Consider the following 24,704-nt stretch of genomic DNA (forward strand, 5'->3'; position numbering starts at 1 on the left):
TGAAAATAAATGCAGTCGATACTTTATTACAATGTTGAGCTTTGTGGGGTTTTTCATGAAAAAGTCTACTATTTCTTATTTCTCATCGTTTGACGCTTTGCCTTGCCAGGACGCTTGGCGGACTTGCCTTTGGGTACTTTACCCTTCATCTTGTTATAACCACCCAATTCCGCTGAAGACTCGGCCGTATTGGATTTGGCATGTCGTTTTTTGCCACCAAAACCATATTTGGTATCCTTGTGTTGACGCTTGTAATTGACTGGTTTCTTGTCCGTTTTTGCTCGTTTTCTGGTATCGGCATTTTCTAATTCAATATCGAAATCGTTGTCCAATGTAAGATCGGAACCAGCACCATCCTTCCGCTCTGTAAAATAAAATCGGTCAGTGTCACTGTTGTCAGGTCATGTATTTGGGAAATAATAACTTACTTCGCTTGAGCAACTTGATCTTTTCCAACATGTCTGCTTTTTGCTTCTGGCGCTCCAACTGTTTCTCCACCTGGACCTTTTTGCCAAACTTCTTGAGCTCACGTTGACGCTTGGCATCTTCGGAAGCTTTAAGCTTGGCATCTTCATCCAACAATCGCTGTCGTACTTTGGCCATGTGTTCGTCACTCTTGAGCATTTCCGCAAAGTAATCATCAGGTCGGCTGAAAGGCACATCGGCTTCTTTGAACCGATCGCGGGCGATCTTAGCGGCCTCTAATGCCTGCTGATAGAAAGCCAATTCACGAGCCATATCGTCGTGGACATCGGCGAGGACAATAGGTTCCGAAGACGTCAAAGTCATGGTTTCAATCCACGGTAAGTTCTTCAATTTGAAATCTTCAGTAATACGGGTCATGGCTTCCTATTATACAGTGAATAAAAGTTAGTCATCGATCATCGATCGCTCCAACGCTTAAATGCCAATTCCGAGTAACGTACGGTATTATTTACTGTGATGCGTTGCTCGGTGATGATATCACCATCTTCATCGTCAATATCGCTTTCATTCAAGTCTTCGAGAGGAATGGCTTCGGGGATGATCTCTTCTTCTTCTATTTCTTCCTCTTGTTGCTCCTCTTCCGGTTGTTCTTCCACGACGGCTTCTTCGACAACGGGTTCTACAATCACGGTTTCTTGTACTTTCTCAACCTTTTTATCTGCCTTGCTGGCGGCGGCGGCGGATTTCTTTTTCTGAGTACGTGCTTTAGCGGCTGCCATGGCGGGAATAATGAACGATCAGAAAGAAAAAAAAACTCCAGTGTCTAATTTTTTGGTTCCGAAAGCAGAGAACTCTCGGCCGAAGAAAAAGAAGTCTCACTCTGCCCAAGCCACTTGGCCGGTCTTCAACTTCAGCCTCCGACAACCTTGATCACGCTTGCTGTTCGAGTCGACTGATCAGCGTCCACTATCAAAGGCATGAAAAGCTGAATAATTATAACTAGCTCAACTTCACTTTAGTTGATGTTTTAATACATTGCATTATGGATCTGGTTGACTGATTTCAAGGTGCTTAGCCTGTTAAAGCTGATACGGATCCGATTTTGGTACCTTGAACGCTTTAAAGAGGCAACTAACTGCTTTTTTCATCATTTCTTAAAACGACAAACTTATTGAATGGATCTATGGGGCTATTGGTCATTCTGTTTGTTCACGATATGAATCATCTTATGATGCTTGCAGTTGAAAGATTAATTTCCCAGGAACCGACCTGCTGGCAGGTGTATGGGCATAAGAATGGTGCTAATGGATGGAGAACAGTTCCAAAACTACCACTCATCTGGCAGCAGCATTCGACTGTATAACTGATCAGAAAAGCCGATTGACAGCAATGCATGAGTGAGCAGTTTTGCGGATGGATACAGAGAAGCCGTCACGAACAAGTTAACTCTCCGCCACGAGAGAGTGCCAAACGCAGAATGAACTGCTTTCAAACTGTGCGTGAACAATAAAGAATGTCAGTGAACACCAGTAGTCTTCCGGAAACAGTAGTTCAAATTGGCAAAGCATTTGACACCTGCCTTGAAAGCTTACTAGTCGAACCTCAGCTGAAAAAGGACGATCAAGAAGGTACGGTTACTCACAATCGAACCAAAAAACTGCAAAATGACACTAATGCGCATGTTTCAATCAGAATTGACAGAGCATGTAAAGCAATTAAAGTCGCTCATGCTTGATGTTGAAAAACAGATCAAGGATATTCGTTTGCGAGCCATGGGAAATGAGCAATTGTCTTTATCAGAGGTGATCTTTCATAAATTTTACAAGTGACAGCGAGGTTGACGCGAGACTCAAAAAAGGCCCCGATAGTCTGTAACGCTTTTAAAACGAGATATTGCCATTAAAAAGGAAGCTGTCAGCAAGTATTCCGAAAAACTCGACATATGGTCAGAAATGCTTCCAGCACTAAAGAACAAAAGCCTGGAAATTCTTCGATCACGAGCCGACGGAAACGACACTGCTGAACCTGCCGCCGCCTCCGCCCACCCGGCTTCATCTGCCATGGAAGACGATGAAGACGACGACGACGATGTAGAATTTGAAGAAATCTAATACCAACATTCGAATCCATCAGCATTGGCCCGCTTGGAACGTTTGATTCATTCTTTACCATCCACATGCACCTTGTCATTTCCATTTTTGGATCATCGGCAGCCTCCTCTTTCTTGTTTATTTTCCCTCATTCTCACAAGGCACCATCTGTGATTCCTTCCTGCACTTCACAATTGTCAGTAAGAGGAGGGCGACTGAAAATAGCTCAGTCCCTTGTCACCTGAGGCGGCGTACAGTATCAAAATACATAATTGGATTAATTACAGGCTTCTTGTTTGTTTTTTTCTTCTCATTGTTTTTTAGTCTTGGGTTTCTCGATTTGACGGTCTAGACGCCATGCAGCATGACGGATCATATTAAAAATTTGCTTGTGGCACTGTAGATTTTTGCAGCTTCGTTTCACGGATGATCTTCATCTACAGCGCACTAAATGGGAAACCTGTCAGATTTATATCACTGCGCTTTTACGCCGATGCTAAAGTTCCGCGGGGACTCACGTATTATTTCATGTTACTTATCTTTCAGAATCAGCAAAGGCAAGAAACAAGTGCCTCTTGGCCGCTGTTTATCAACACACTTGGTAGCTTATAAATATACTGACCATCGGAACTGAAACACAGTTGTTCATTATAAAAAGAATGACATGTAAATAGAAGTCGTAGCTTCATTGATGTTATGAATGAAGTGAGTGGGTAGTAAAAAAAAAAAAAAGCACCCAGATCTAAACAAAACAGGTCATAGAAAAGCAACATACTATATGAAGAACAAATAGTTGAAGGGAAGCTTAGCGTTCCAAACATCCATGGTACATACAGGTGTGAACTTGCATTGAAGAATAGATTTTGGGAGTGAATTCCCGGCAGCGCTTGTCGTTCAAACAGTTGAGATCCTGAGGCAATCACTGCTGCGTTGACCGCAACCGGAATAGATGGGCCGGTGGATATTACTTCCAGCGTCGGCCTTTTGCGTCAATACACCTCCCAGGCCTATACCCGACGTGTCTGTAAAAAGAACGAATAGTCCGTTGAAGTCGGGATGCGCCAGCACCGGTTCCGAACTGATGAGCATTTTGCATTTTTCAAAGCACCGTTGTTCAACCTGGCCCCAATGGAAGGCCACATCCATTTTCTTCAACTGGGTTAGTGGGGAGATTTCCTTGGAGAAGGAGGGGATGAACCGTCGATAAAATTGGATAAGCTTGACGTAACGATTCAGCTCGGTGAGGCTCGAGGCTAGTTGGCGTCGGCCATCGCAAGATCTTCTCCACCTTGACGCGGTCCATTTCGAATCCGTCCTTGCCCACCATGTATCCAAGGACCCGTAATTTGTGGTAAGCAAATTTGCATTTCTTTTGGATAAGGAATGGTTGATTGAAGCCGCTTTGGTGAGCACTTCGTCGACATGGCGTACGGTGCCGTGAAAAGTTTTGCTGTGACCAACGATAAGTGGTCATGGATCCGTCAATCACCGTTGATTGTTTCACTCCACGTTGGTCATTTCTTGGTATCGCCAATTTCGAAAAGATTCGGCCGCGACACTAAGACGGATCAATTCAGAAAATCTTTCAACGTTCAAATTTTTATTCGTACCTGTTCCGAATTAGGGCTTCCAGTTGGATATTTACTTTTGGCTGCGTTTAACTCAATACCTCAGCCCTGTTTCTCCAGCAAATCTTTCACCAATGGCAACGACGCGTCGGCAAACTTAGATTCGTGTTCAGACAATGATAGACATTCAGTAGCGTTATGGCCTCTTTTCTTTTGGTGGAGCCAGTGGTAAGCTTGCCGATCACTGCGAGGGTGTTGGCTACACTATGAACAGGCATCGGCAACCGGTTGACGTTGTATTGTTTCCGATGAGCTGGATGATAGCCAGCAATTGTCATGGCTGATGAAAGGCTTCAATTCCTCGGGGGTAACTGGGCGGTGACAGAAGCAGCATCGACGCCAAAGCAAGAAGGACGTATAAATGGTCCTCAAGGGAAAGTTGCATTTTATATAATGCGTCGGACAAATCGAAACATTTCTTGTCGATAAGTGTTTGCTGAGTGGTGAACCATTCAAGAGAGGATGCATCCAGCAAGAACCATGAGGGTGCTAATCCGGACTTCAGAGCTATCCTGGTCTTGAAAATTGCCTGAATAATTGACGTTAGATGTTTCCCAAGATTTTGCGGTGAGGTGAAGTTTGCAACGTACTGCTTGTGGTGAAAGCAACGATTGACCAGGAAAACAGGAGTCGGTTTTGACAATACGTCGGCAGAAACACCGAAAATAAAGATAGGAAAGGGGATATCAAGACCCATGGACGCCGTTGGTCAGACATGAGGTTGGGCGCACCCAGAACTGACTCTGCCTCTTGGTAGATCGTAGCCGGAAGGAAGAAGCGTTCTCTTCATTTTGAACAAAAGAAAGAAGGGAGCTATTTTACGTCATTGTTGAGGTTGAAAAAAAGGGGCCATTGTGGGGTTTAAAAAATTGAGCTGCGCAGCATAATTGACTGTTCTCTTTTGAATGGCTCCTGTTCCTGCAGCCAAAACTCTAACCCTTTCTGTGACCATTTTTATTTTTCATTGTTTATCATCTTCTATTGAAGTCTTTTTGCTACTCTGCTATGATTTTCGCTACCGTCCCACTACCATTCGCCACCACTTCGCTATCGTTTCGCTATTATCCCGAGATATTCTTCTTTGCTCAGGTCCTTCTTTTGACTCAAGCTTTGTAATGTCACGCGAAGCAAGCTTTGCGAGCAAAAGATCTCTGCAGAACCGCCGGCATGATTACCTGGAGAAAGCTTTAATGAGTTTTAGTGGTAAGGACTGATGTCATTTGACGCCTGCAACATAGTTGTCGTTGGTTGTCGCGGTTCTATCATATGTAGAACACACCAACACCACAAAGACGGCGAAAGGATTCGCGTGTCAAGTCTGCTTGACAAAATCTCAAGTCCTTCAGGACTTTATGAAGCACCTCAACCCACAACACAAACCCTCCTGCAGACCCGTGATGCCAGAGACGCCGTTTAAAGAGAACGACGAAGCATCAAGCAGACGCCCCAAGAAGAAAAGAAAAACGACATCCACTGATGCAGAAACAGTAATTTTGGGATCATGCGATGCTCAGGATAAAGACCGAAAACCAAAAGACACGGCTATTAAACTGGCATTCATCGGTGAATGGCGACCGATCTATTCCATCGAAGAGAATGGAGTGGAGCACCATTTGCTCATTGTGCTCTTTGATCCGCAAACTGCCACCTCTGCCCATCGAAGAGGACGTCAATGAATCTGAGCTGTGCTCCAGGTTTGTCGAACCATTTCTTTCCGGTCTTTTTGACGACCAAGATGCTGGTGTCTATTTGCGCTGGACCAACGAAACAAGACTGGAAACAAAGAAGTATGGACATCAAGACGGTTTGAGCCCTGATCTCTGTATCACAGGGTGTTACAGCGTCAAATGGAACCCCACCTTTGGTTACGACGAGGCTAAGGCAGTCATCCAAGCGGAAGACCATCATTCGGTGTGTTGTTATCTCCTGAAGCTAGCCGTATTCTGCAAGAATGCACTTGACAACCAAAATTTCGACGGCATCATGGGAATTCAGATTGTTGGCCGACCAATCCCTTTTTACGTCCTCCTGCCAGCCATGCGCTTGTATATCAAGCTCAAATTAGCCGAGATCAAGTTGCCGGACAGTTTTCAAGGGATAGCTTCCTTGGTGACAGAATTGCCGTATGCGATCAGTGTTCTGGAAGCATTTCACAACTGTGCACGCCTACAAAGGACACCCAACGCACCATCGATTACCACACCCTATGCATCAGATAAGATGTCTTCCTGTAAAGCTACAGTACCGCGTTTAGCCTTACTCTTTGCTACTGCACAGAATTGTTCGATCGGGTTCAGCTCAGGAGAGTAAGTAGGAAGATACACGCATTTATATCCTCGATAATCACGTCTACAACATTCCCATGCCTATCTCCAAATAAATCTAGTTTCACTCATATTACGCTGATAATCTGCATTTTTTTTTTTTTTTTTTTTTTGGCGTGTCAAGGACAACGCTGATTTCTAAGCAGGCGATATGGGATGTTTCTAAGAAAGTACGACTCACGTTTTCACCATCGAATTCGGTGATGTTGGAAGCACACTGGATGTCAACTGTTTATCCAGTCGTTATGACAGATGACCCAGGGAAGTGAAGAGCTTCTTTGGAACCAAAATGGGATAAATTTAAACCGCATAGTGTATGCATTTGTCCGCTGATGTCATGAGCTACTTGCAGGTTTTTCCGGATTTTCCGTTTGCTGATGTTTGTATAGCCTGTGCGTTTCATGGCCAAACTTATAAACGAACTAATGGATATTCTTTTCTTCCTTTATGAAAAAAATATCCAATCATCATTCGTCATTCTCTCTGCCTGAACCGCGGAGTTAAGCTGACGGATATATAAAATGCGAGATGCGGGGCTTCACTCTTTCGATGCGGCTTTTTATTAATTCGCTTTTTCCGCAGTCAAATCCATGTTCGATGGCCCTTTCAGCGCGATATGGATAACTTGTATTGTCCTTTTAATTTTCGGCTTTATTGCAGTGATGCGACGGTGGCAGATTGGTAAGTAAACACATCAGCAAAATATTGTGGTTCATTTTCTGACGACGGTGGGTTCTGTCAATAAAGGTCATCAAGAAGAGGGACCGCAGCAGGAAGTTGTTTCTTATGTTAGCCAGGACTACAATCCTCAATACTACGTTCGATCAAATCAGCCTACGCCGACATCATCTGAAGCCCAAATCAGTCGCCCTCCTGCAGTGTATCAACCAGACAGTTATGTCATTGATATGCCACCTCCGTCATACCAAGAATATAAGAAAGATGTTCCACTACAAAGCTTCGACCAACCTCCCAATCCGTTCGCTTCCTCTACTCATCACAACACTACTTAACGGTATTCTTTTATCTGTACACATTATACTCCCTCTTGTAATATTTTGTAATCCTCATGGGTTTTATCTCATCCTGTAATTAACACTCCTGTCGTGTTTCACTGTGGATTTTTTGCCGGCTTGTTAGGCCAGACACCTTGATAAAACACACTGAAACATACACCCCAAGAACAGAAAATGATGTCATTGCCAATGCTCGTTATGTATACCTTGATGGTGATGTATGCAGACCTCCCAGTGTAACTGTAAAAACCACCATAAAATACTGTAAACATGAAATATCTTGCGATTTACGTTCCTATTATACAAGTTTGCTGTTGAAGCTAATGGAAGAGATATTCGATCGCGGTGATTTGATCAACGAAGAATCGTTGATTCCAAGGAAGAAGCCCACCATGTCAATAACCTCTACGCATATCATAGATTTCCTGTTTCCCAAAGGAATCCCAATACCACTGCTGACACCATTGTTCGATTGTAATAAACAGGCTTGTTTTACTCTGTGTAGAGTCTTTCAAAAATTGATGCTTTAATGTACAAGATATGGGATATCTCAGATAGTCCCATGTTGCGATGCTTTGATTCAAAGAGGAACAATGTCCCCTGCCTCTTTACTAACACTGATGCTCGGACTACTTAGGGGTACAGTATCGTCCTTGCCAGTCAATCTGCCGGGAACATGGTCGTCGTCAACGTGATCCTCCGCTGCCATGAGTGCGTCCAATAAAACACGTCGTTCCGTCTGTAATCGTTTCATCTTTCTTTGAAGCGTTTCCCATTCATCGTTCAGCATTTCGTTTTCTCGTAGAATATAACGCAATTGCGCTTTGGCCAGCTTGTATTTATCTGCTGATGGTACGGTGGCATCGGCATGGTCGACGGGTGCATCGGAATCATCCGAAGACCAGTGCGATTCGTGCGATGGCAACCATTTCCGGCGTTTCGCTTTTGAATTTACTGCTACGTCGTCTGAGCGGCTTTGCTTTGCTTTCTTTTTCAAGGTTGATGGGGATCGAGCCGCCGCTTTTTGACGGTTGTCGCTCACGGCAATCTCGTTGTGTTCTGACTTTTTATGTCTCACTAACGCATCCATGCGACCAAATCTGAGCTAGACCGTCAGTTCCACAGTCAATGTAATCGATAAAGAGACTACTCACGTTTGTTCGCATCCTTCGTAGGTACATTCAAATGGCTTTTCACCGGTATGGATTCTCAAATGCAGCATAAGCGCAAATCGGTTATGACACTTGACACCTTGCCGTGGACAGCCTTCCCATTCGCAAAAATATTCTCCTCGTTTCCATCCGACGTGATCTGTACAATGGGTCATTAAACGAAATAGACTCCTTCATCAGGCGTCTCAGAAAGCGTACCTTCTGATATGTGAGCTGCTAACAGATGAGGATTGGGAAAACTCAACGAGCAATCTTTCCAACGACAAACGATTTGTTCTTCCGAAGAAGCAGTCTCTGATGAAGTGATATTTACAGCGGAAGGCGAAGAAGACACCGTTGTCATCATCGTGAAGGAGTGCTTGATGTTGTATTATTGCTGCAACAAAAAAAGCAAAAATCCGCATTGCCATTTCAGGAATCGCTGCTTCGAAAGTTTCGAGAAGAACGGTCACAAGTGGCGAAATGACAATTCCCCCAGACGCACGGTGCCTGGCACGAGAGAGTCCACACCCTGAACTGACTTATCGAAGCCAAGCAACTTATTAAACAGTCTCTTGATAGAGCATAATTTGGAGGAATCATTATCGGCAGCCCAAGGTTATCCCTGTAGATGTATCACATCGTCTTTATCGGCAATGGCTTGCTCAATTGGCTTAAAATGCAGTAATTTCGTGATCTTTAAGCATTTTATTGCCCATATACGACTCGGATGCTTGAGTGGGTTATTTGAATAAAAACTAGTCCTTTGCAAAATAATCGTATCCCAAGAACGTCGACAACCATTTTTTTTTGCGATATTACCTTTGGCAAAGGCCTTGATCATCACATAATCAGAGCAGCAGTATTAAAACCAGCTAACACGTCAGCGTTCGATACAAAAAACGACGACAAGAAGTTTACATTAACTAGACTTGCCTGGATCATAGACGGTTGGGTGAATCCATCTTGGGTGAATCCGTAGGAGGCGAGTGAATCCAGTTTCAGTGGGATTACGGTCGGGTGAATCTACCGCAACCTGAGTGAATCCGTCATGACGCGGGTGGATCAGTCTACAGCGGGATAGCAATATGATTAAATGTGACTAATGCAAAACGGGGAGACCAGTGACCCGCCTCGAAAATCTGACACAAAAAAGTTGCCTTTTTTGCACTCCTCCGTCCATGCATTGGTGAGCAAGTGGTGCTGCAGCTGGCAGTTCGCCACAATTGACATGTCATTATTTGCCAAACACAGCAGTATACAGCGATTTATTTCTTTTATTCTTATCAGTATAGGGTCAGTCCGGTGACATCTGAAAATAATTGCTCGCATCCATGGAGTTCCTCTCCAAAAACGTTTGATAATGGAGGCGGACATTCAACCCTTTGTCAAGCCCAGCAAAAAAAAATTTGTGGATAGGCGAAATAGACAGTCACATTGTCAAAGTTGCTTGACAGAAAATCCGGTTGTTCGTCTTGTCAATCGCACACCCGATCAAGCCATTCTTGTCTCGAACGATCGCCCCCGTCATGGAAGCTAAATTTGAGAAAATCAGGAAGCAGGCCAACTCCAAGTTGGAGAATCAGAAATTGGTAGAGTCATTGTCATAACACGTATTAGTGACAGCAGTTTGTAATTAGCTTACTGATCTCGGTTTTTTGTTCCCGCTGGCTTATATAGTATGCTCAGACTCTTCTCGCCATTGAGGAGGTAAGAACGGCTCTGAAAAAGACGACTCAGAATATTCCGTTCTTTGACTCATATTGTACGATTTGTTTAGACGATCCGAGAGCAGAATGTCGAACTTACACCGACCGCTTATTTTGGCGCCATGGTAAAATTTGTGGTTCCTTGATCAGATTAAAGTTTTTCGATCTGAACCATGCCATCTAAACTTGCTCCGTAGATTACCACACTTCAAGCTACCGATGTCTCGAGTGAATTAACTGGTGCACTCTTGTATCTTCTCGATGAAGTGTTCCCTCAGTAAGTTTGTCATGGATATGATCTAATGGGACGGCAAACTAATAATGGCCATAGGTTGCCGCATTCCGTGCTTCGATCCAAATTCGGTACTGTCATGCCTTTGTTGGAAAATGCATATGAGCAACACAAGGCAGAACAACCTGTGGTGCGTTCGGTGATTGGTTGCATACAAGAGCTTCTTATCGCTCAAGATGGTGCAGCCTGGAGTATGCCGGTCGTTAAGAAAATATATCAGCTTTTGCTCATTTTGAGCGCAGATGCTTCTCCCAAGGTAAAATCAACGAAAATGGAAGACTGGAACCGAGCAATTGCGTAACAAGCGACATCTTTTTAATTGTTTAGGCTCGTAAGAGAGCTCAGGATGCTGTTCGATCCATCTTATCGAGACCTCCTCCACCTACCATCGTTCATCCTGCCGCCGTCATGTCGGCCGAATTCATTCTTCGCGTTCTTCACGAAACGACCAAATCCAACCAGCATGCGGCTCAACAGATTTTGGCTTTATTGCAATCGATTGTCCCCTACTGGCCTCCCAGTGTATGTTATTCGTCTGGCACGCTTGATCTCCCACAGCTGAATGCTGATATTCGATTTTACATGTAGCAATTTGTCTCTCTTTGCCAAGCTCTCTTACAGTTGCCCAAGTTCAACAATATCTTCCTGACCAAGGGCGCCTTTGACGTCTTTGAATCCCTTTTCGATGCACAGGAAACCGACATTGATGATGAGAAATTCGCCAGTCTGCTCCAGGTAACTCAATTGTGTACCGAGTTGATCATCAAGTGTATGTGTATAAACAAGCGAAATCGTTAGGCTATTTGCGAATTGAAACCTGCTGCCATTGATGAGCGATTACTGCCTGCATGGTTGTTGATTATCGGAAAAGCATATCCTGTCTATGCAAAGTACGTTGGTGGAAAAAACTGATCATGGAATGGGACGGTACTGATGGGAACGGTTATTTTTAGGATGAACCCAGCTCAGTGTGCCGAAGATGCAATTACCATTTTCACCGTGATTTTCAACGATTTCCAAACCGAATCGCGCTGTTATCGTCAGATGGCCAATTGTCTTAGTGTGCTCGTGGAGTATTGTCTGACGGACGATATGATTGAGGAAGCACGATCTGGAAAGGAAAATGGTTTGTCGCAGATCATTTCCATCGCTGAATTGGGCTTGGGCGTCCATTTCCAACAAGCATGGGCTCACGTTATGGTGGTTCAACAAGCCTTGTTCCGACGTCTTCGCCGCGCCTCTTCTCCTTTGATGAACGGTTGTCTCGCTTTGTTGGGTGAATTCCGACTTTCTCCTGCCGAAGCATACAAAGAGCAATTGGATAAGACGCTTGGTGCTGCTATTGCTACGATGGGCCCTGAACAATTTTTATCTGTCCTTCCTCTCAACTTGGAAGCGACCAATGGCTCTTCGGGTGTCGGTCGTGCCTTCTTGCTTCCCTTGTTAAAATCATACACCACCAATACCTCTTTAAGCTATTTCACCAACGTCTTGATGCCCTTGGCGGATCGTTTGACGGCTAAAGCTGAAGAAGCAACACAGAAGGAACTGGCTCTTCAGGCCAAGGTGTACGAAACGCTCGTCAATCAAATTTGGAGTTTAGCTCCCGGTTTTTGCGATCTCCCTTACGACCTTCGCGCCGCTTTCAACCACGAAGTGGCGGAACGGTTCAGTTCGCTTTTGTACTCCCAACCCGATCTTCGTCCCACCATTACTCAAGCCCTTCGATTACTCGTCGAGAAGAACCAGTCCCTGTTAAAATCATCCGCAACCGATGCCGATCTTCAAAAAGCTTACAACCTCACCAAGGCCGAATGTTCCGAAAATCTTGAGCATATGAGTTCCTTTGCGGTCAACTATCTTGCTGTGTTCTTCAACGTGTACAGCCAGATTGCTCCCATGTTCCGTGGTTTCTTGGCCGAGACCATTAAATGCTATTTAACCGTGACAACGCCCCAGGTATGTGTTACAACGTGTCATGATCTCATGATAAACCCCTTGGCTTATTGTCTTTCGTTTTGTAGGATATCAATGCGACGTTCAAGAAGGTACTTGGTCTGTTATCTCAGGCTTTGGAAACAGGTGCCGATAACGCTGGTGCTGCTGCTGCCAACGACCCATCGATGCCGCCTCCCATGTCACATACCATGTTGGATCTTGCCATTGTTATGATTCCCTTTTTGGATGCTGAATCGGCCGGTTTGTTGTACAATGGCACCGCCAGCATGTTACTTACCAAGGAAGACGAACCCGCTCTTCAGAAGAAGGGTTACAAGGTGCTGAACCATTTACTCGACACAGAAACAGGTCGTCAGGTCGTGTCTGGCCATCTCGATGAACTGCAAGACAAGTTACTGGAAGCAACCGCCTCTTGTACGATGTCCGCGCGTAAAGATCGTGTCAAGACCTTACTGGAAGTGGTTCGCTTGCTTCCGTCCTCGGATCTTCACTTTATCCCAGCTATTCTTTCCGAGGCCGTCATCTGCTCCAAGGATCAAAGTGAAAAGACTCGCGATTTTGCTTTCGGCTTGCTCGTTGAAATGGGTCGCAAGATGAAGGCCGGTGGTATTGTCAAGAACAGCCGTTTGGAAGGCATGGATGAATCCGTACCTGATGGTAAGTAGTATGACCCATAAAGAGAAGTTACCCAGAAAACAGATCTAAATTATTTCTTTTAGCTGTTGCTAATATCAGCGAATTCTTCACCATGGTGACGGCTGGTTTGGCCGGTACCACAGCGCATATGATCAGTGCCACCATTACTGCTCTTTCTCGCATCTTTTTCGAGTTCAAAGGTACGGCGATACATAAAAGATCTTCTTTTTTTTCGATCTTGGAGAGAACTCATTCCTTTTGTTATATAGACGACATTTATACCGATTTGGCTTTGGAGTTGTTGCAAACGATCAATGTGTTTGTAGCATCCAACAACCGAGAGATCGTCAAGTCTGCTCTGGGATATGTCAAAGTGTGCATTGTCGTGCTCGAAAACAATGTGATTGAAATGCAACTGAAAGAAATCATTGAAAATCTGTTGAAATGCAGCCATCAACACCGCAGTCATTTCAAGCTCAAGATTCGTCACATTTTTGAACGTTTGATCCGTCGCTTCTCGTATGTGTCATGAAAAATCCTACCGTGTCTCGATTTGTGTCACTAATAAGAATGTGATTTTTATAGCTATGAATTCATTGCACACGTGATTCCTGAGGAAGACAAGAAACTGATTGCCAATATTCAGAAGCGCCGTCTTCGAGCGAAACGCAACAAGTCGGGTCTCGGCGACAGTGACATGGAAGACGATGAGGCCGTGGCGAACCGTGAATCAGCCAAGAAACTGTCCGGTATGAACGATGCTTATGAAGAAGTGCTGTACGGCAGCGAAAGCGAATTGGAAATGTCGGACGATGAAGAGATGGGTGGTGCTGCCTCAGCGAATGCGGGCGGCAAGAAGAACAAAAAGAAACAAGCGGGTGCCCAAACTTTCATTCATGAAAGCGAAGAAAGTGGCCCCATTGATTTCTTGGATAAATCAGCATTATCACGCATTTCGTCCGCCAAACCCACTCAGCGTAAAGTGAAGAACCTTGCCAAGGCAGCTGCTTTCGATGAGGATGAAGAAGGTCGTCTGGTGATCCAGGGCTCGGACGATGAAGCCGATATGGAAGAAGCCGTTGTTGAAGAAGATTATTACATGCAAGCACAAAAGAGCGCCGATGGTTTTGTTCGTGATCGACGCAACCGCATCAAATTCAAGAAGGGTAAAGGTGAAGATGATGATATGGGTGAAGACGATGCCATGGATGTCGACGGAGCCGCCGAAAAACGACGAAAGAAGAAGCAAGCTCAGCGATTCGAAAAAGTTGGCAAAGAATACCGTTCACAGGTAAAAGATAGTTGAAGATGCAAAAAAAAAGGCAGGATTCTAATACTCACGGTTACGCTATTTTTATAGAAAGCAAGCGGTGATGTTAAGCGCAAGGGTCAAGCGGATCCCTATGCATACATGCCTCTTAACAAAGTCATCAAGAAAAAGAACCGTAAAGATGGTCCTCGGGTCACTTTTACCGGCAGAATCAGAAAATAGACATTTCTCCCATAGCATTTTTATGACAGTTCATGTAAAGATAATAGAAGCAGACACGATAACGAATGCTGAAGCAAAAATAACTCAAAAAATTTATACAATACAAATGCATGTTTTATTACTTATTCTCATCATCACTCATCATTCTTTCATTGACTTTTTGAGTCTGACTGATTCATTTAAATTGATACACAGCAGCAACTTCTCATGGTTTTCGCGGGATCTGCCTCAAACCTGCCGCCTGAATTAGATGACCGACTGGTAAGCTAGGAATACGAAGGTCCAAAATCATAAATAAGTTGAATAAATGGGAAAAAAAATTCAAATGGGTTGATGATAAAATTTTATATATACAAATGAAAGCGAGATTATTCACAGATGTTTGGAGAGGCATTTTAGCAATTATACGGATAAGGGTATGGTATTGGCAGTATCAGGATACATGGGCGCGGGAGGGCATTGATGGAGTGATTGACCGTAACTGGGAGGCTCATCCGCCAGCTCGTAGGTTGGCAGTGGTGGCATATCACCTTCCCAGACGTTTTCTCGCGAAGTGACAATGATCGGTAACTCCAGAGTACACAAAGTCATGTTACTTAATGTACGACGACTACGCTTGGAAGAAACTTCCAAGGTGCTGAGCGAGGTGATGGCATTCTTGATATCGTCGTCGGATGAATGACTGCGGCCAAGAGTGAAAAGAGACGACAGCGACGAAGATGACGAGGAACGACTGAGTGAAGAAACAACGGAACGAGCTGCTGGAGGAGAATCGGCAATGGAGGAACTGGACGAAGAAACAGTATCAGAAAATGAACCTTCTTCGGCGGGTACGGAATGGTTTTCCACAAGAATGTTAACGACAACAGTGTGCTCGGCCCGTAACAGTCGGCAAGTTGTATCTGCGTTGACGCGCGGGCAAACACGGATCACGGCGTTATATTGATGAGCTTCGGTGGGATCATAGTCGGCGGCTTCAGAGGGATAAAAGGTACTCCAACCCAAAGGATACAGATCGTCAACCTTGTCCACGGTCTGAGACGTCAAGGATTGTTTGCCAGTCGTGCTGTACGAGACGCGCTCTCGCAAAGCGCATGAAATAGATCGAATTGAATAGGTGCTGGGATCCACCAGTCGGGTGTCGAGATTGAGTCGGATAAGGCCGCCTTCGCGATACACCATGGACGGGGCGGTGGCCTTGTAATCTAAAATGTCGCTGTTCTCCTTGCCTTGCACTTCTTCGGTCACATTGAGCATCGGGGTCAGCTCGCTCATCAGACACCGGCGCAACGTGATGTCTTGGGAAACGCGTAGATCGTTCACGAAGATGGGACGGCACAAGTTAGCTTTCAGACGATAGCAGATATAACCTCGTTTGCTGTACAAGGTAGCGGGTAATTTGCCAGGAATATCAAAGGAGAAAGGATATCGGTAAAGTCCGGGTTCCAAAACCTGGGCTTGCGGTTCTCCATCGATATAGACAGTTTCTTTCAAAATCAAGGTGCGGGATTCAAGACCATCGGAGGAAGGCATTCCCACCACCGTACTGCATTTGATATTGACTCTGCAGCGACCTTCAAATCGGACAAACAGCCGACGCACTTTAATAGGACGGTAGACTTGTACCAAACATACCCCTTTTAGCACGCAGCCTTCGGAGACATCGTTGGCCAAACCGCGCAGAGTGCCCGTAAAGTTTGGATCAAGAATAACCTCGAGCGTCGCGTCTTCCTTGTTTTTCATCGCGCGTTGCACAGTGAAGCAAAAATAAAAAGCGTTTTTAGAGAATTCATAAGAATAAAATATCAAGGGTCTTTTTATAGCTCCACAGACGGGTAAAATGGTTTGTTTCGGACCAACGTCAATCAAGTGAAACTTTTGCCATGACCATGGTTTTTCAAACTCCACCTTCGAAACGTGGACTTTATCAAGGACATCAACGGACCGAATCGACCGGCGATTGGAAGACTTTTTTTATCAACATGTTTCTGAATTTAATAAACCATTGATAACTTTTTCTTTAGAATGTAATGATATCAGAGATGAAATAATGACACATAATGAAAATTGCGCGTCGAGCGACCTCTTTTCTTTTTTTGGTCTGGCGCAGACTTTTTTTCTGCCAGCCGACAGACAAGACTTTTTTTTTTTGAAGGCTCCAAGACGAACAATACGATTACAGTAACCAGAACTCAGCGCCAAAGCCTCGTTGTTTTTTGAGGCTTTTTTTTTTTTGTTGAGTGGGCCAATGAATCATATTGAATCAGCATTTTAATTTAAAGATCCTTCTCTGAATCGGATCCAGTCCGAAAGCGTTTTGAAGGACAGACGTATTATGTAAGGAGGGTGGCTGAGATTGAAAGTCTAATTTGACCCTATGAAATGAGAGATTGAGATGGTCGTTTGAAGATTTATTGGCAAATGCGCAGGTTGCGTCAATTTGATAGACTGATTGGTTCGATAATGCCATTCTCAAAGATTATTGGTTTCCGAGTTGGAATAAAAACAAAAGCCAGCGTATAAGCGAAAATTCTTCATAGTATGCTTGACCTGCAATATGCAGCTATGCGCGTGTCTAATATTGCGAAATAAGTTTTTTTCAACAATATAACTGAGTTCCAAGCTTTATTTATCTTTGTGTTGAGCCTGACCACGAGTGATGATGGTGAACGTGCTGCATATCCCATTATGTTGTTTCCTGTAAAAGCGTTGAAACTGACGACTTTGTTCATCAAAAAGAAGAGGCCATCTTCATTAGGATGACTTCCATTTTCAATAAAGTGTATAATACGAGCTGAAAGATAGTCAACGCAGTCTGCAGCACTGCCGAGTAATACATTTTTTGAAAGAAAAAATCAAATAGGCCACGATGACACATCCTGAAAGGAATCCTCCTTTGCTGCCCTCAGCTAACCGCTATTATTTTCTATATCGAGAGATCGTTCATCCTAGCAAGAACTTCTCAAGTCGAACAACCTCGGCAAATATCGCACAAAGCACAGACACCAAAGTACGAGCCGTGCTCTGTATTGGATGAGGTTGTTTTTGTTGGTCAACCGATCACAGCCATCAATGAGCGTTCCTACCCCGAGCGTGGTTTGCATATGGGTGAAACATTGCCAATAGAGACCACAAGGATAAACCAACTTCCAACGGAACTTCACCAAATCCATGCGGACGTTGCGCCGATCCGCACTGCGTCTTCTTTACCTCAAGTCCCCGACTTCATCATTGAAATTGTAAAGATATCAGATTGTTAAGAGCTGGTTGATAGGCAGCCAACGACACTCTAAGTGCCGCAGGGTCAATCTCCACCAAGCAGTCGAGATCATGTTTCCTTGTTAATCAATTTTTGGCAATAGCAACAAGAAATCATTCAATGGTCGATGATGGAAACACAGAAATAAAAGCACAGCATATAATCGTACAGCAAATTCTTCAGATCTGAGATTTGCAATCTTGTAATTGCAGCGGCTGCTCGATAAAAGAATCAAGCTTATATTGGAAAATGGGATAGAACATCGATTTAGCCAGTGCTTATTAGCGGAAAGAGCCGCGCTTCGTGAAAGAAGAGCATGGAACCGAGATCACAGGCATTCACTTTCCACTTGCTCCTCCATCTTTAACAATAAGTCAAGGCGAAGCCTTTGCTTCTTCACGAACTGATTCACATGTGCCATCAAAATTTTTCTCTAAGAATGTAAGCTTTCGCTCGTGGTTTCCTGTAATTTCTGAGAACAACTGTTCAGGAAATTGTGGAAGGGCTAGCAATTTTAGCCATGTCGATCATGCAAATTTATATTTGTTCCAAGTTCAGAAGATACATTGAAGTTATGTGGCGGAAGAAAATGGCCTTACTTTTAAACCGGAACTATTTTCCGTTTTGGCCGTCCACCAACTGACAGTCCCAATTCTCATCGACCGGTTTATGCCGTTACTATTCACCAGGCTACAACATCAGGCCGTTATATCGACAAATATAGATGGAAACTAATCCGTAACACGTGAATTGAAGGGTTGTTATGTTACATGATGGCACGGTTTTACCCTTGCGGCAAACTTGTTCATATCTGCTGAAGTACCCTATAATTTCATGCTTAGTTTCCTACCACCTTTCACTGATGGAAAATCGTTTTATGGCTAGTATGCTTAATTTGTAGATGATTGATGCTCCTTCTCAATAATAGAATCTGCGAACTCATGGATTATATCCCAGTTATGGCCTGGCGGATGCTAATTGAACCAACTTGGCTCGTGATAATCCCTGCACATGTAGCCTTTCGGCTGGAAGCATTAAAGTTATTATTCTGCTGCGTTGCAAGAAAAATTGTTTCAAACGATAAACAGAAAAAAAAAAATCCTCCCAAGAGAAATGCAAGCCTATGATTGGCGTGTGACAGCGAAAGAGAAATACGAGCTTTTTTCTGAACTGGGAGATTTCGGTTTCCCTCTTCATTACATTATCAGAAATGAAAGAATATACCAGAGAAGAATTGGATTTCATGCGAAGGACCATGGAAGGCGAAAGTGCCTGGGATCGCATGAAGCGAAAGTCAAAAGAAGAGCCGTTGGTCCCCGCAGGCAAGTACTCGCTTTCATGATGAAGGAGACATTTCCAAGCACCCATGCTAACTGCGAACGTGGGTAACGTAGGTGTGGGATTGACTTGCTTTGCTCTTTTGGCTGCTACCGTAGGTGTCAGAACCGGCAACAGAGCCTACGCTAACAACATGTTTCGTCTAAGAGGTAACTTTGTCGCTTTTTTTTGTGGCTGTCAAGTGGAGATCTGTGAAATGCTAATGTTCATGCTTAGTGGCTGCACAGGGGTTTACAATCTTGGCCATGGTGGGCGGATCACTGTATTATACGTATAAAGAAAAACAACAAAAAGCCGCAGAAGTAGAAGAGAAACCAACTGCTTGAAGCAATACAATTGATGCGTGACAGTGATCTGTACGATTTTCAATGATACAGCGTAGCTTTTGCTGTAGCTGAAGTCCAGCAAAAGGGTCTGCTCGTATTATTTTTGGTAATGTTGCATTGTTGTATATGCGATAAACAAAAAAGAGGGAATCAAATCCGTTTTTGCGTTGAATGACGCCACGCAGTTTACTTGCTGTATTTAGAGAATGGCAAGGCCATGAATATGCTCACAGTAATATGTTCTCCAAGTTGCTATCTTTGAATGTCATGGCACAGCTTTATATATCCCACACAGGCAGTACAAATTCATGAACTATTTTATACCTTCAATTTGGCTGCGGTCTACTCGGCGCATTCTTGTTGAGAATTATGATCTCTGCCTTCATGCTGCTTTGGGACCCAACCTTGAGCAACCGAGCGCAGAAAAACATGCATGCAATACCAAAGTTTAATTGCTAATTCACAATACGGTGCCGGCGCAAGACATGCCGGGTATTTGTTACGCTCATAGAACCAGTTACTCTCTATCAGCCGAATTCCCCCATAGTATACAGCGCTCGTATATCGTAGTATGTGTGTGTCTTTATCCCACATTGTCTTCCATGGACGTGTCTGTCAAGTTACAATTTATTTTGTACAATAGTATTTATAGTAGAGGTTGCATAGTTTTGTTACAATCAATGTACAGCAGAAAGCTTATGCCTTTCAATTGTTCTTCTTCTCCTTGTCGACTTGGGGTTGGCCAACGACACCCTTGGCATCGTTGCTACCCTGATGGGTAACGTGGTCATCTTGCCATTTTTCTTCCTTAGGTCGTTCACCAACTTCGACAACCTTCTCGGTTTCAGCACTGGCACGGGGTAACGCATGGCCAACTACGGCACTGTTATCATCACGGCCTAATTTTCGAAATAGGTGGTTAGAGAGTTATGGGGGTTGAATAGATACAATGCATGTAAATGTAAAAAGTACTAACCAATTTGTTGTTCAGTTTTAACAGGTCGATCACCGGGTCCAGACATTGTAGATGTATTCAGGCTAAATTGATAGGTACTGATAGATATCTGGGGAAAGTTTTGATGGGCTTTTTATACAGTTTTTCAACGAAAATGCTCCGTGTTTTAGGTGACGCTTTCATGATCAATGACAGTGAGCGGCCATGTTTTAGTTCGCCAGATTTAAATGCCGACATGATCATCGTAATCATGATGTTATAGCGACCTCTTTTTCATCTGCTCAAAGCGCTCCAGCGCATGAGCGGCGCTTGAAGATGAGAGGGTCCGTCCACACACCTTAACTTTAGGTGCTGGAAATTTCCATTTTTGATTTGCTATGACAACATGCATCATCCAACAAAAATAACCTACCATGGGAACTCATTTCACCAGGTAACAAAAAAGGCCCTTTGTTTACAATGACGTGGAAGATGAAATATGCAGGACAAATTGATACTTTGGATAAACAAGGCTTTTTTGCATATATTTAAATGGATTAGTTGCGGGTGACCACCAGGAACTCAACTGTGATTTATCCATCCATTCAATGCAAGTGGTGTAATTGAGTCCGTAACAAGTAGGCAGCCACGGTTGGATAGATGCACGGTTCCTGAGTGATATTCTAGAGAAGCAAAAAAAAAAGACAACGCAGTGTATTGCGGAGAATCCCAGAATTTCTTCTTTATGCTTCGGACCAATTAGGGTTTCTCCATGATTTTTTCATTACGCAATTGTTGTATGTTTTCGGATGTTCGAGGAGAAAACAAACAAATTGAAATGCCGACATGACAGTTATCAACCTAACAAGCCGTACACCCGCTGTGCAATGGATGCCGCCTGCCACCGGAGGTCGCCCTCTTACATTGAGCGACTTTCGTCAGACAAAAAGCCTAACGCATACACGGCATAACCTGGGCGAGAACTCTTGACGGAACTTCGGTATATTAATGACAACCTTATGGCATACGTTGCAACGTGATTTGTTTCTGAACACGCGCAGGGCAGCACTGGTTCCCCCCCTCAGTTCCATCCCGCCCAGGCTATGATAGATCTAGAAAGATGTGTGGGTATGTTGGGTATTTAAAAAAATGAGTTAGTAAGCTCTTTGATTGATTCAAAATTTCGTCAAGATATTTTACCTTTGTTATTTGAGTTTGCAATAGCCATTGATTGCTTGACATGACTTGGATTATATGACATTGAAAATTTTTTGAATTAGTATACGTTCATTATACATCATAGCAAAGGAAAAGAAATTGGACTTGCCTTTGAACCAAATGGTGAACCGGACAAAAAAAAAAGATGATACGGACCGCCAGGTAAGCTTCTTCTTCGATGCGGAAAATAAAATTGCTTCCAGGGACAGTTAAGCGATGGATCGGTGGTGTCAGCTTGAGCAGGCAAAAAATATTGACGTGGCCAGAAGTGACGGTAACTTCGAGTTGGATTCCAGATATCGAGAGTCCCCAAGTCTGTTTTGCCGGAGCAAAATCGATGGTAGACCACTCGACGCTTACCTTTTTGAGGATGGTAGTCGATTTAAATACACGGGATAAGAATGGTCTGGATGATGGATGCGAATGGGATCTTGCTACAATGATAGTGAGGGTTTATCAAGCAAACAGAAAGAGAGAGAGAAAATCAAAAGAAAAAGATAAGACTGAAGACAAAAATATATGGTTTTCCATGGATGAAACAATAGTCACCCCACTGTTGCATGAATTCATAGATCGAAGCACGTCTGCTTGTGTATTATTCGATTCATTGAAAATGAAAGAGAATGAAAGGACATATACAGTATAACTGACAAATAAAAACAAATTGAATGATGCTACAGAAGAACGCCAGTCGTATCATCAACCACTTTTCTTCAAAAAGAGCTTACTCACATTTTTATTCGAAAGACGACGATACTCTGTTTAACTACAACTGGCGCAAACGGCATCTTGCTGCTAATTGTTTCGCCTATTATCGTGAAAGTGGGCAGCGAGGCATGGTTGAAAGATAAAAAAAAAAGGTTTAACAGGTCCTGATAACTTAGTGTAGATACAAAATCGTTAATTTCCCAAAGATTTTAATTATGTAGAGATAGGTGGAGCCCGTGATCTTCAAGATCACAATTGGTAGACTTCAGGGTATACTATATTTTTGGTGAAAATTTTCATTTGAACTGCTGTGGATCAGGTATCTCCGCCGATACGATAGAATCGTAGTGCTCCGGAGTCACAGGTTTATCAAACTAATTTCGTTGAGTGAAGACTCTCACCGCGCGATAAGAGAGTAACATGGCGACAAACAAAGTCAAGGGTCTTCTCATTGACCTAAGCGGAACTATTCATATTGAGTCAAAAGCCATTCCTGGTGCCGTAGAAGCGGTGAAGCGTTTGAAAGCTAGCAAGATTCCATTCAGGTAAATGGGCTGACACGCAACAAAGACCATCTTGAATCCGCGCTCTGACCAGCGGAGAAACAGATTCGCCACCAACACCACCAAGATATCCTCTCGTCGACTGGTGGAGCAACTGAACCAACTGGGCTTTGACGTGGAAGAACGCGAAGTAAATTACTGACAGACAAGCGCTACATCATTTAGCACGACTAACAGTGGGCTTAGATCTTCACCTCCCTTTCTGCTTGCCGAGATCTGATTGTGTCTCGAAACTTGCGGTAAGAATATCACTGGGACCTCCAATGCCCTTTAAAGTGACTCACAATACAGCATAAATTATTAGGCCTATGCTGTTGATGGCAGATAAAGCTATGGACGAGTTTGAAAGTGTCAACACCGAAAATCCAAATGCCGTGGTCATCGGTTTGGCGCCTTCAAAATTCAATTATGATACGGTATTATGTCACGGAACTGCCGTCGGGATCAGGATCCACTCAACGTGCGCATCTTTAGATGAACCAAGCCTTCCGATTACTGATGAAAACTGATACTCCGGAACCCGTGCCTTTGATTGCTGTGCATAAAGCCAAATATCTGGCAGATAAAGACGAGCAGTTATCGATGGGCCCTGGCGGATTTGTCCAAGGTAGGTAAAAACAGAGATATCATCGGTCTGCTGTTCGTTGGAACCCCGGACAAATTTAACCGATTGGTTACAGCGCTGGAGTTCGCCACTGGAAAGACGGCAACCGTTGTCGGAAAACCATCCGAAAGCTTTTTCCATATGGCTCTGAAGCAAATGTAAGTGCGAGAGATGAATGGTTATTAAGAAGTATGTCCAGTGAAAAAAAGTACTTATCAAAGCTGGTTCTGGTAGTGGTATGGAAGAAAGCCCGCATAATGTGGCCATGATTGGGGATGATGTCGACAGTGATTTGGGTGGTGCAGCTGAAGCTTTGGGACTGCACCGATTCTTAGGTATCGTACGCAGCGAATGAATGCAGGAAATATGTGTCAGATAAGCTGAAACCGTGTTTCTCAGTCCGCACTGGCAAGTTCAGACCTGAAGATGAAGCAAGATTCAAAGGCGACAATACTCGAGTTTTTGACTCTGTGGTGGAAGCCATCGATGCGGTGATTGCTCAATACTAACCTGTGTAGTCGGCTAGACTACAGGATCATAGATGCTTTTATGCCGCTATTGTATGCTATCGTTCATGTACTTGAAAGTATAGCTTTTAACTAGATAGAAAGGATTCTATAAAGATGACCAGCAACGTGGCGGCTGTATTATTACATATCAGACATTGACAAATAAAATGCAAGTGAATCTAAGCACAGAATCCGGGTCATGGCAACTCGTGGTGCGTGCGTTTGTTTTACTTATCCTCTCTGATGTATAGGCTATTGACCATGGAGCTGTGAGGTTATCGTACCAAGAAGGATGGGAGGGTGATTTGCGTTTATATGCCGGTGTTGACGTTTTGCGTAACACGGAGGACAACAGTCTCATATGACGGGCCAAAGGATCCATAGTCCGCCTCTTTGGCCCTGAACAAATTTTGGTCTATCGCAGGAAAAAAAGGTAAAAAGAGAAAAGAATACTCTGATGACTCTTTTTCTACTCATTCCTTCCTTTTCCATTACTATAACGTCCTGTCACTGAGTGATACC

The 24,704-nt window shown here is 43.8% G+C and overlaps 11 protein-coding genes across 11 annotated transcripts; 6 read left to right on the forward strand and 5 right to left on the reverse strand.

The window, feature by feature from the left end:
- Positions 1 to 11: 11 nt before the first annotated feature.
- On the reverse strand, positions 12 to 1,258 carry BYT42DRAFT_572850 (eukaryotic rRNA processing; the record flags this gene model as incomplete). The annotated part of the gene is made up of 1 exon (XM_051568657.1): positions 12 to 1,258. A coding segment is annotated over exon 1 (442 nt), but the record flags the coding sequence as incomplete, so codon positions are not given.
- A 681-nt stretch (positions 1,259 to 1,939) lies between these two features.
- Positions 1,940 to 2,537, forward strand: BYT42DRAFT_614739 (uncharacterized protein; the record flags this gene model as incomplete). The annotated part of the gene is made up of 3 exons (XM_051571886.1): positions 1,940 to 2,054; positions 2,119 to 2,228; positions 2,295 to 2,537. The coding sequence occupies 3 exons, from the start codon at positions 1,940 to 1,942 to the stop codon at positions 2,535 to 2,537; spliced, it is 468 nt and encodes a 155-aa protein (XP_051422070.1).
- Positions 2,538 to 3,483: 946 nt separating this feature from the next.
- BYT42DRAFT_368715 (uncharacterized protein) lies at positions 3,484 to 4,212 on the reverse strand. The gene is made up of 2 exons (XM_051563263.1): positions 4,162 to 4,212; positions 3,484 to 4,074 (listed from the first exon to the last, which is right to left on the reverse strand). The coding sequence occupies exon 2, from the start codon at positions 3,988 to 3,990 to the stop codon at positions 3,631 to 3,633; it is 360 nt and encodes a 119-aa protein (XP_051422071.1). The 5' UTR covers positions 3,991 to 4,074; positions 4,162 to 4,212; the 3' UTR covers positions 3,484 to 3,630.
- A 155-nt stretch (positions 4,213 to 4,367) lies between these two features.
- BYT42DRAFT_368680 (uncharacterized protein) lies at positions 4,368 to 4,960 on the reverse strand. Its single transcript, XM_051563262.1, has one exon. It carries the CDS (start codon positions 4,839 to 4,841, stop codon positions 4,419 to 4,421), a length of 423 nt encoding a protein of 140 aa, XP_051422072.1. The 5' UTR covers positions 4,842 to 4,960; the 3' UTR covers positions 4,368 to 4,418.
- Positions 4,961 to 5,740: 780 nt separating this feature from the next.
- On the forward strand, positions 5,741 to 6,454 carry BYT42DRAFT_498970 (uncharacterized protein; the record flags this gene model as incomplete). The annotated part of the gene is made up of 1 exon (XM_051564599.1): positions 5,741 to 6,454. The coding sequence occupies one exon, from the start codon at positions 5,741 to 5,743 to the stop codon at positions 6,452 to 6,454; it is 714 nt and encodes a 237-aa protein (XP_051422073.1).
- A 468-nt stretch (positions 6,455 to 6,922) lies between these two features.
- On the forward strand, positions 6,923 to 7,955 carry BYT42DRAFT_572862 (uncharacterized protein). The gene is made up of 2 exons (XM_051568658.1): positions 6,923 to 7,149; positions 7,216 to 7,955. The coding sequence occupies exons 1-2, from the start codon at positions 7,059 to 7,061 to the stop codon at positions 7,479 to 7,481; spliced, it is 357 nt and encodes a 118-aa protein (XP_051422074.1). The 5' UTR covers positions 6,923 to 7,058; the 3' UTR covers positions 7,482 to 7,955.
- A 4-nt stretch (positions 7,956 to 7,959) lies between these two features.
- BYT42DRAFT_572864 (uncharacterized protein) lies at positions 7,960 to 9,033 on the reverse strand. Its single transcript, XM_051568659.1, has 3 exons — positions 8,855 to 9,033; positions 8,639 to 8,795; positions 7,960 to 8,584 (listed from the first exon to the last, which is right to left on the reverse strand). Exons 1-3 carry the CDS (start codon positions 9,000 to 9,002, stop codon positions 8,065 to 8,067), a joined length of 825 nt encoding a protein of 274 aa, XP_051422075.1. The 5' UTR covers positions 9,003 to 9,033; the 3' UTR covers positions 7,960 to 8,064.
- A 1,074-nt stretch (positions 9,034 to 10,107) lies between these two features.
- BYT42DRAFT_572870 (NUC173 domain-containing protein) lies at positions 10,108 to 14,854 on the forward strand. The gene is made up of 14 exons (XM_051568660.1): positions 10,108 to 10,227; positions 10,316 to 10,345; positions 10,416 to 10,469; positions 10,542 to 10,621; positions 10,676 to 10,892; positions 10,964 to 11,158; positions 11,225 to 11,371; positions 11,435 to 11,526; positions 11,590 to 12,595; positions 12,661 to 13,252; positions 13,315 to 13,431; positions 13,501 to 13,750; positions 13,817 to 14,522; positions 14,592 to 14,854. The coding sequence occupies exons 1-14, from the start codon at positions 10,165 to 10,167 to the stop codon at positions 14,721 to 14,723; spliced, it is 3,681 nt and encodes a 1,226-aa protein (XP_051422076.1). The 5' UTR covers positions 10,108 to 10,164; the 3' UTR covers positions 14,724 to 14,854.
- Positions 14,855 to 14,897: 43 nt separating this feature from the next.
- On the reverse strand, positions 14,898 to 16,497 carry BYT42DRAFT_572872 (uncharacterized protein). The gene has a single exon (XM_051568661.1). The coding sequence runs from the start codon at positions 16,464 to 16,466 to the stop codon at positions 15,126 to 15,128; it is 1,341 nt and encodes a 446-aa protein (XP_051422077.1). The 5' UTR covers positions 16,467 to 16,497; the 3' UTR covers positions 14,898 to 15,125.
- A 2,695-nt stretch (positions 16,498 to 19,192) lies between these two features.
- BYT42DRAFT_483822 (uncharacterized protein) lies at positions 19,193 to 19,616 on the forward strand (the record flags this gene model as incomplete). Its single annotated transcript, XM_051563724.1, has 3 exons — positions 19,193 to 19,308; positions 19,333 to 19,469; positions 19,537 to 19,616. Coding segments are annotated over 3 exons (333 nt in total), but the record flags the coding sequence as incomplete, so codon positions are not given.
- Positions 19,617 to 22,704: 3,088 nt separating this feature from the next.
- Positions 22,705 to 24,522, forward strand: BYT42DRAFT_572885 (HAD-like domain-containing protein). The gene is made up of 8 exons (XM_051568662.1): positions 22,705 to 23,051; positions 23,115 to 23,199; positions 23,256 to 23,308; positions 23,374 to 23,485; positions 23,544 to 23,676; positions 23,750 to 23,831; positions 23,908 to 24,008; positions 24,073 to 24,522. The coding sequence occupies exons 1-8, from the start codon at positions 22,927 to 22,929 to the stop codon at positions 24,180 to 24,182; spliced, it is 801 nt and encodes a 266-aa protein (XP_051422079.1). The 5' UTR covers positions 22,705 to 22,926; the 3' UTR covers positions 24,183 to 24,522.
- Positions 24,523 to 24,704: the final 182 nt, after the last annotated feature.

The sequence above is a fragment of the Radiomyces spectabilis genome (assembly GCF_025331425.1).
Source record: "Radiomyces spectabilis strain NRRL 2753 chromosome Unknown BYT42scaffold_8, whole genome shotgun sequence".
In the NCBI taxonomy this organism is placed as follows: domain Eukaryota; kingdom Fungi; phylum Mucoromycota; class Mucoromycetes; order Mucorales; family Radiomycetaceae; genus Radiomyces; species Radiomyces spectabilis.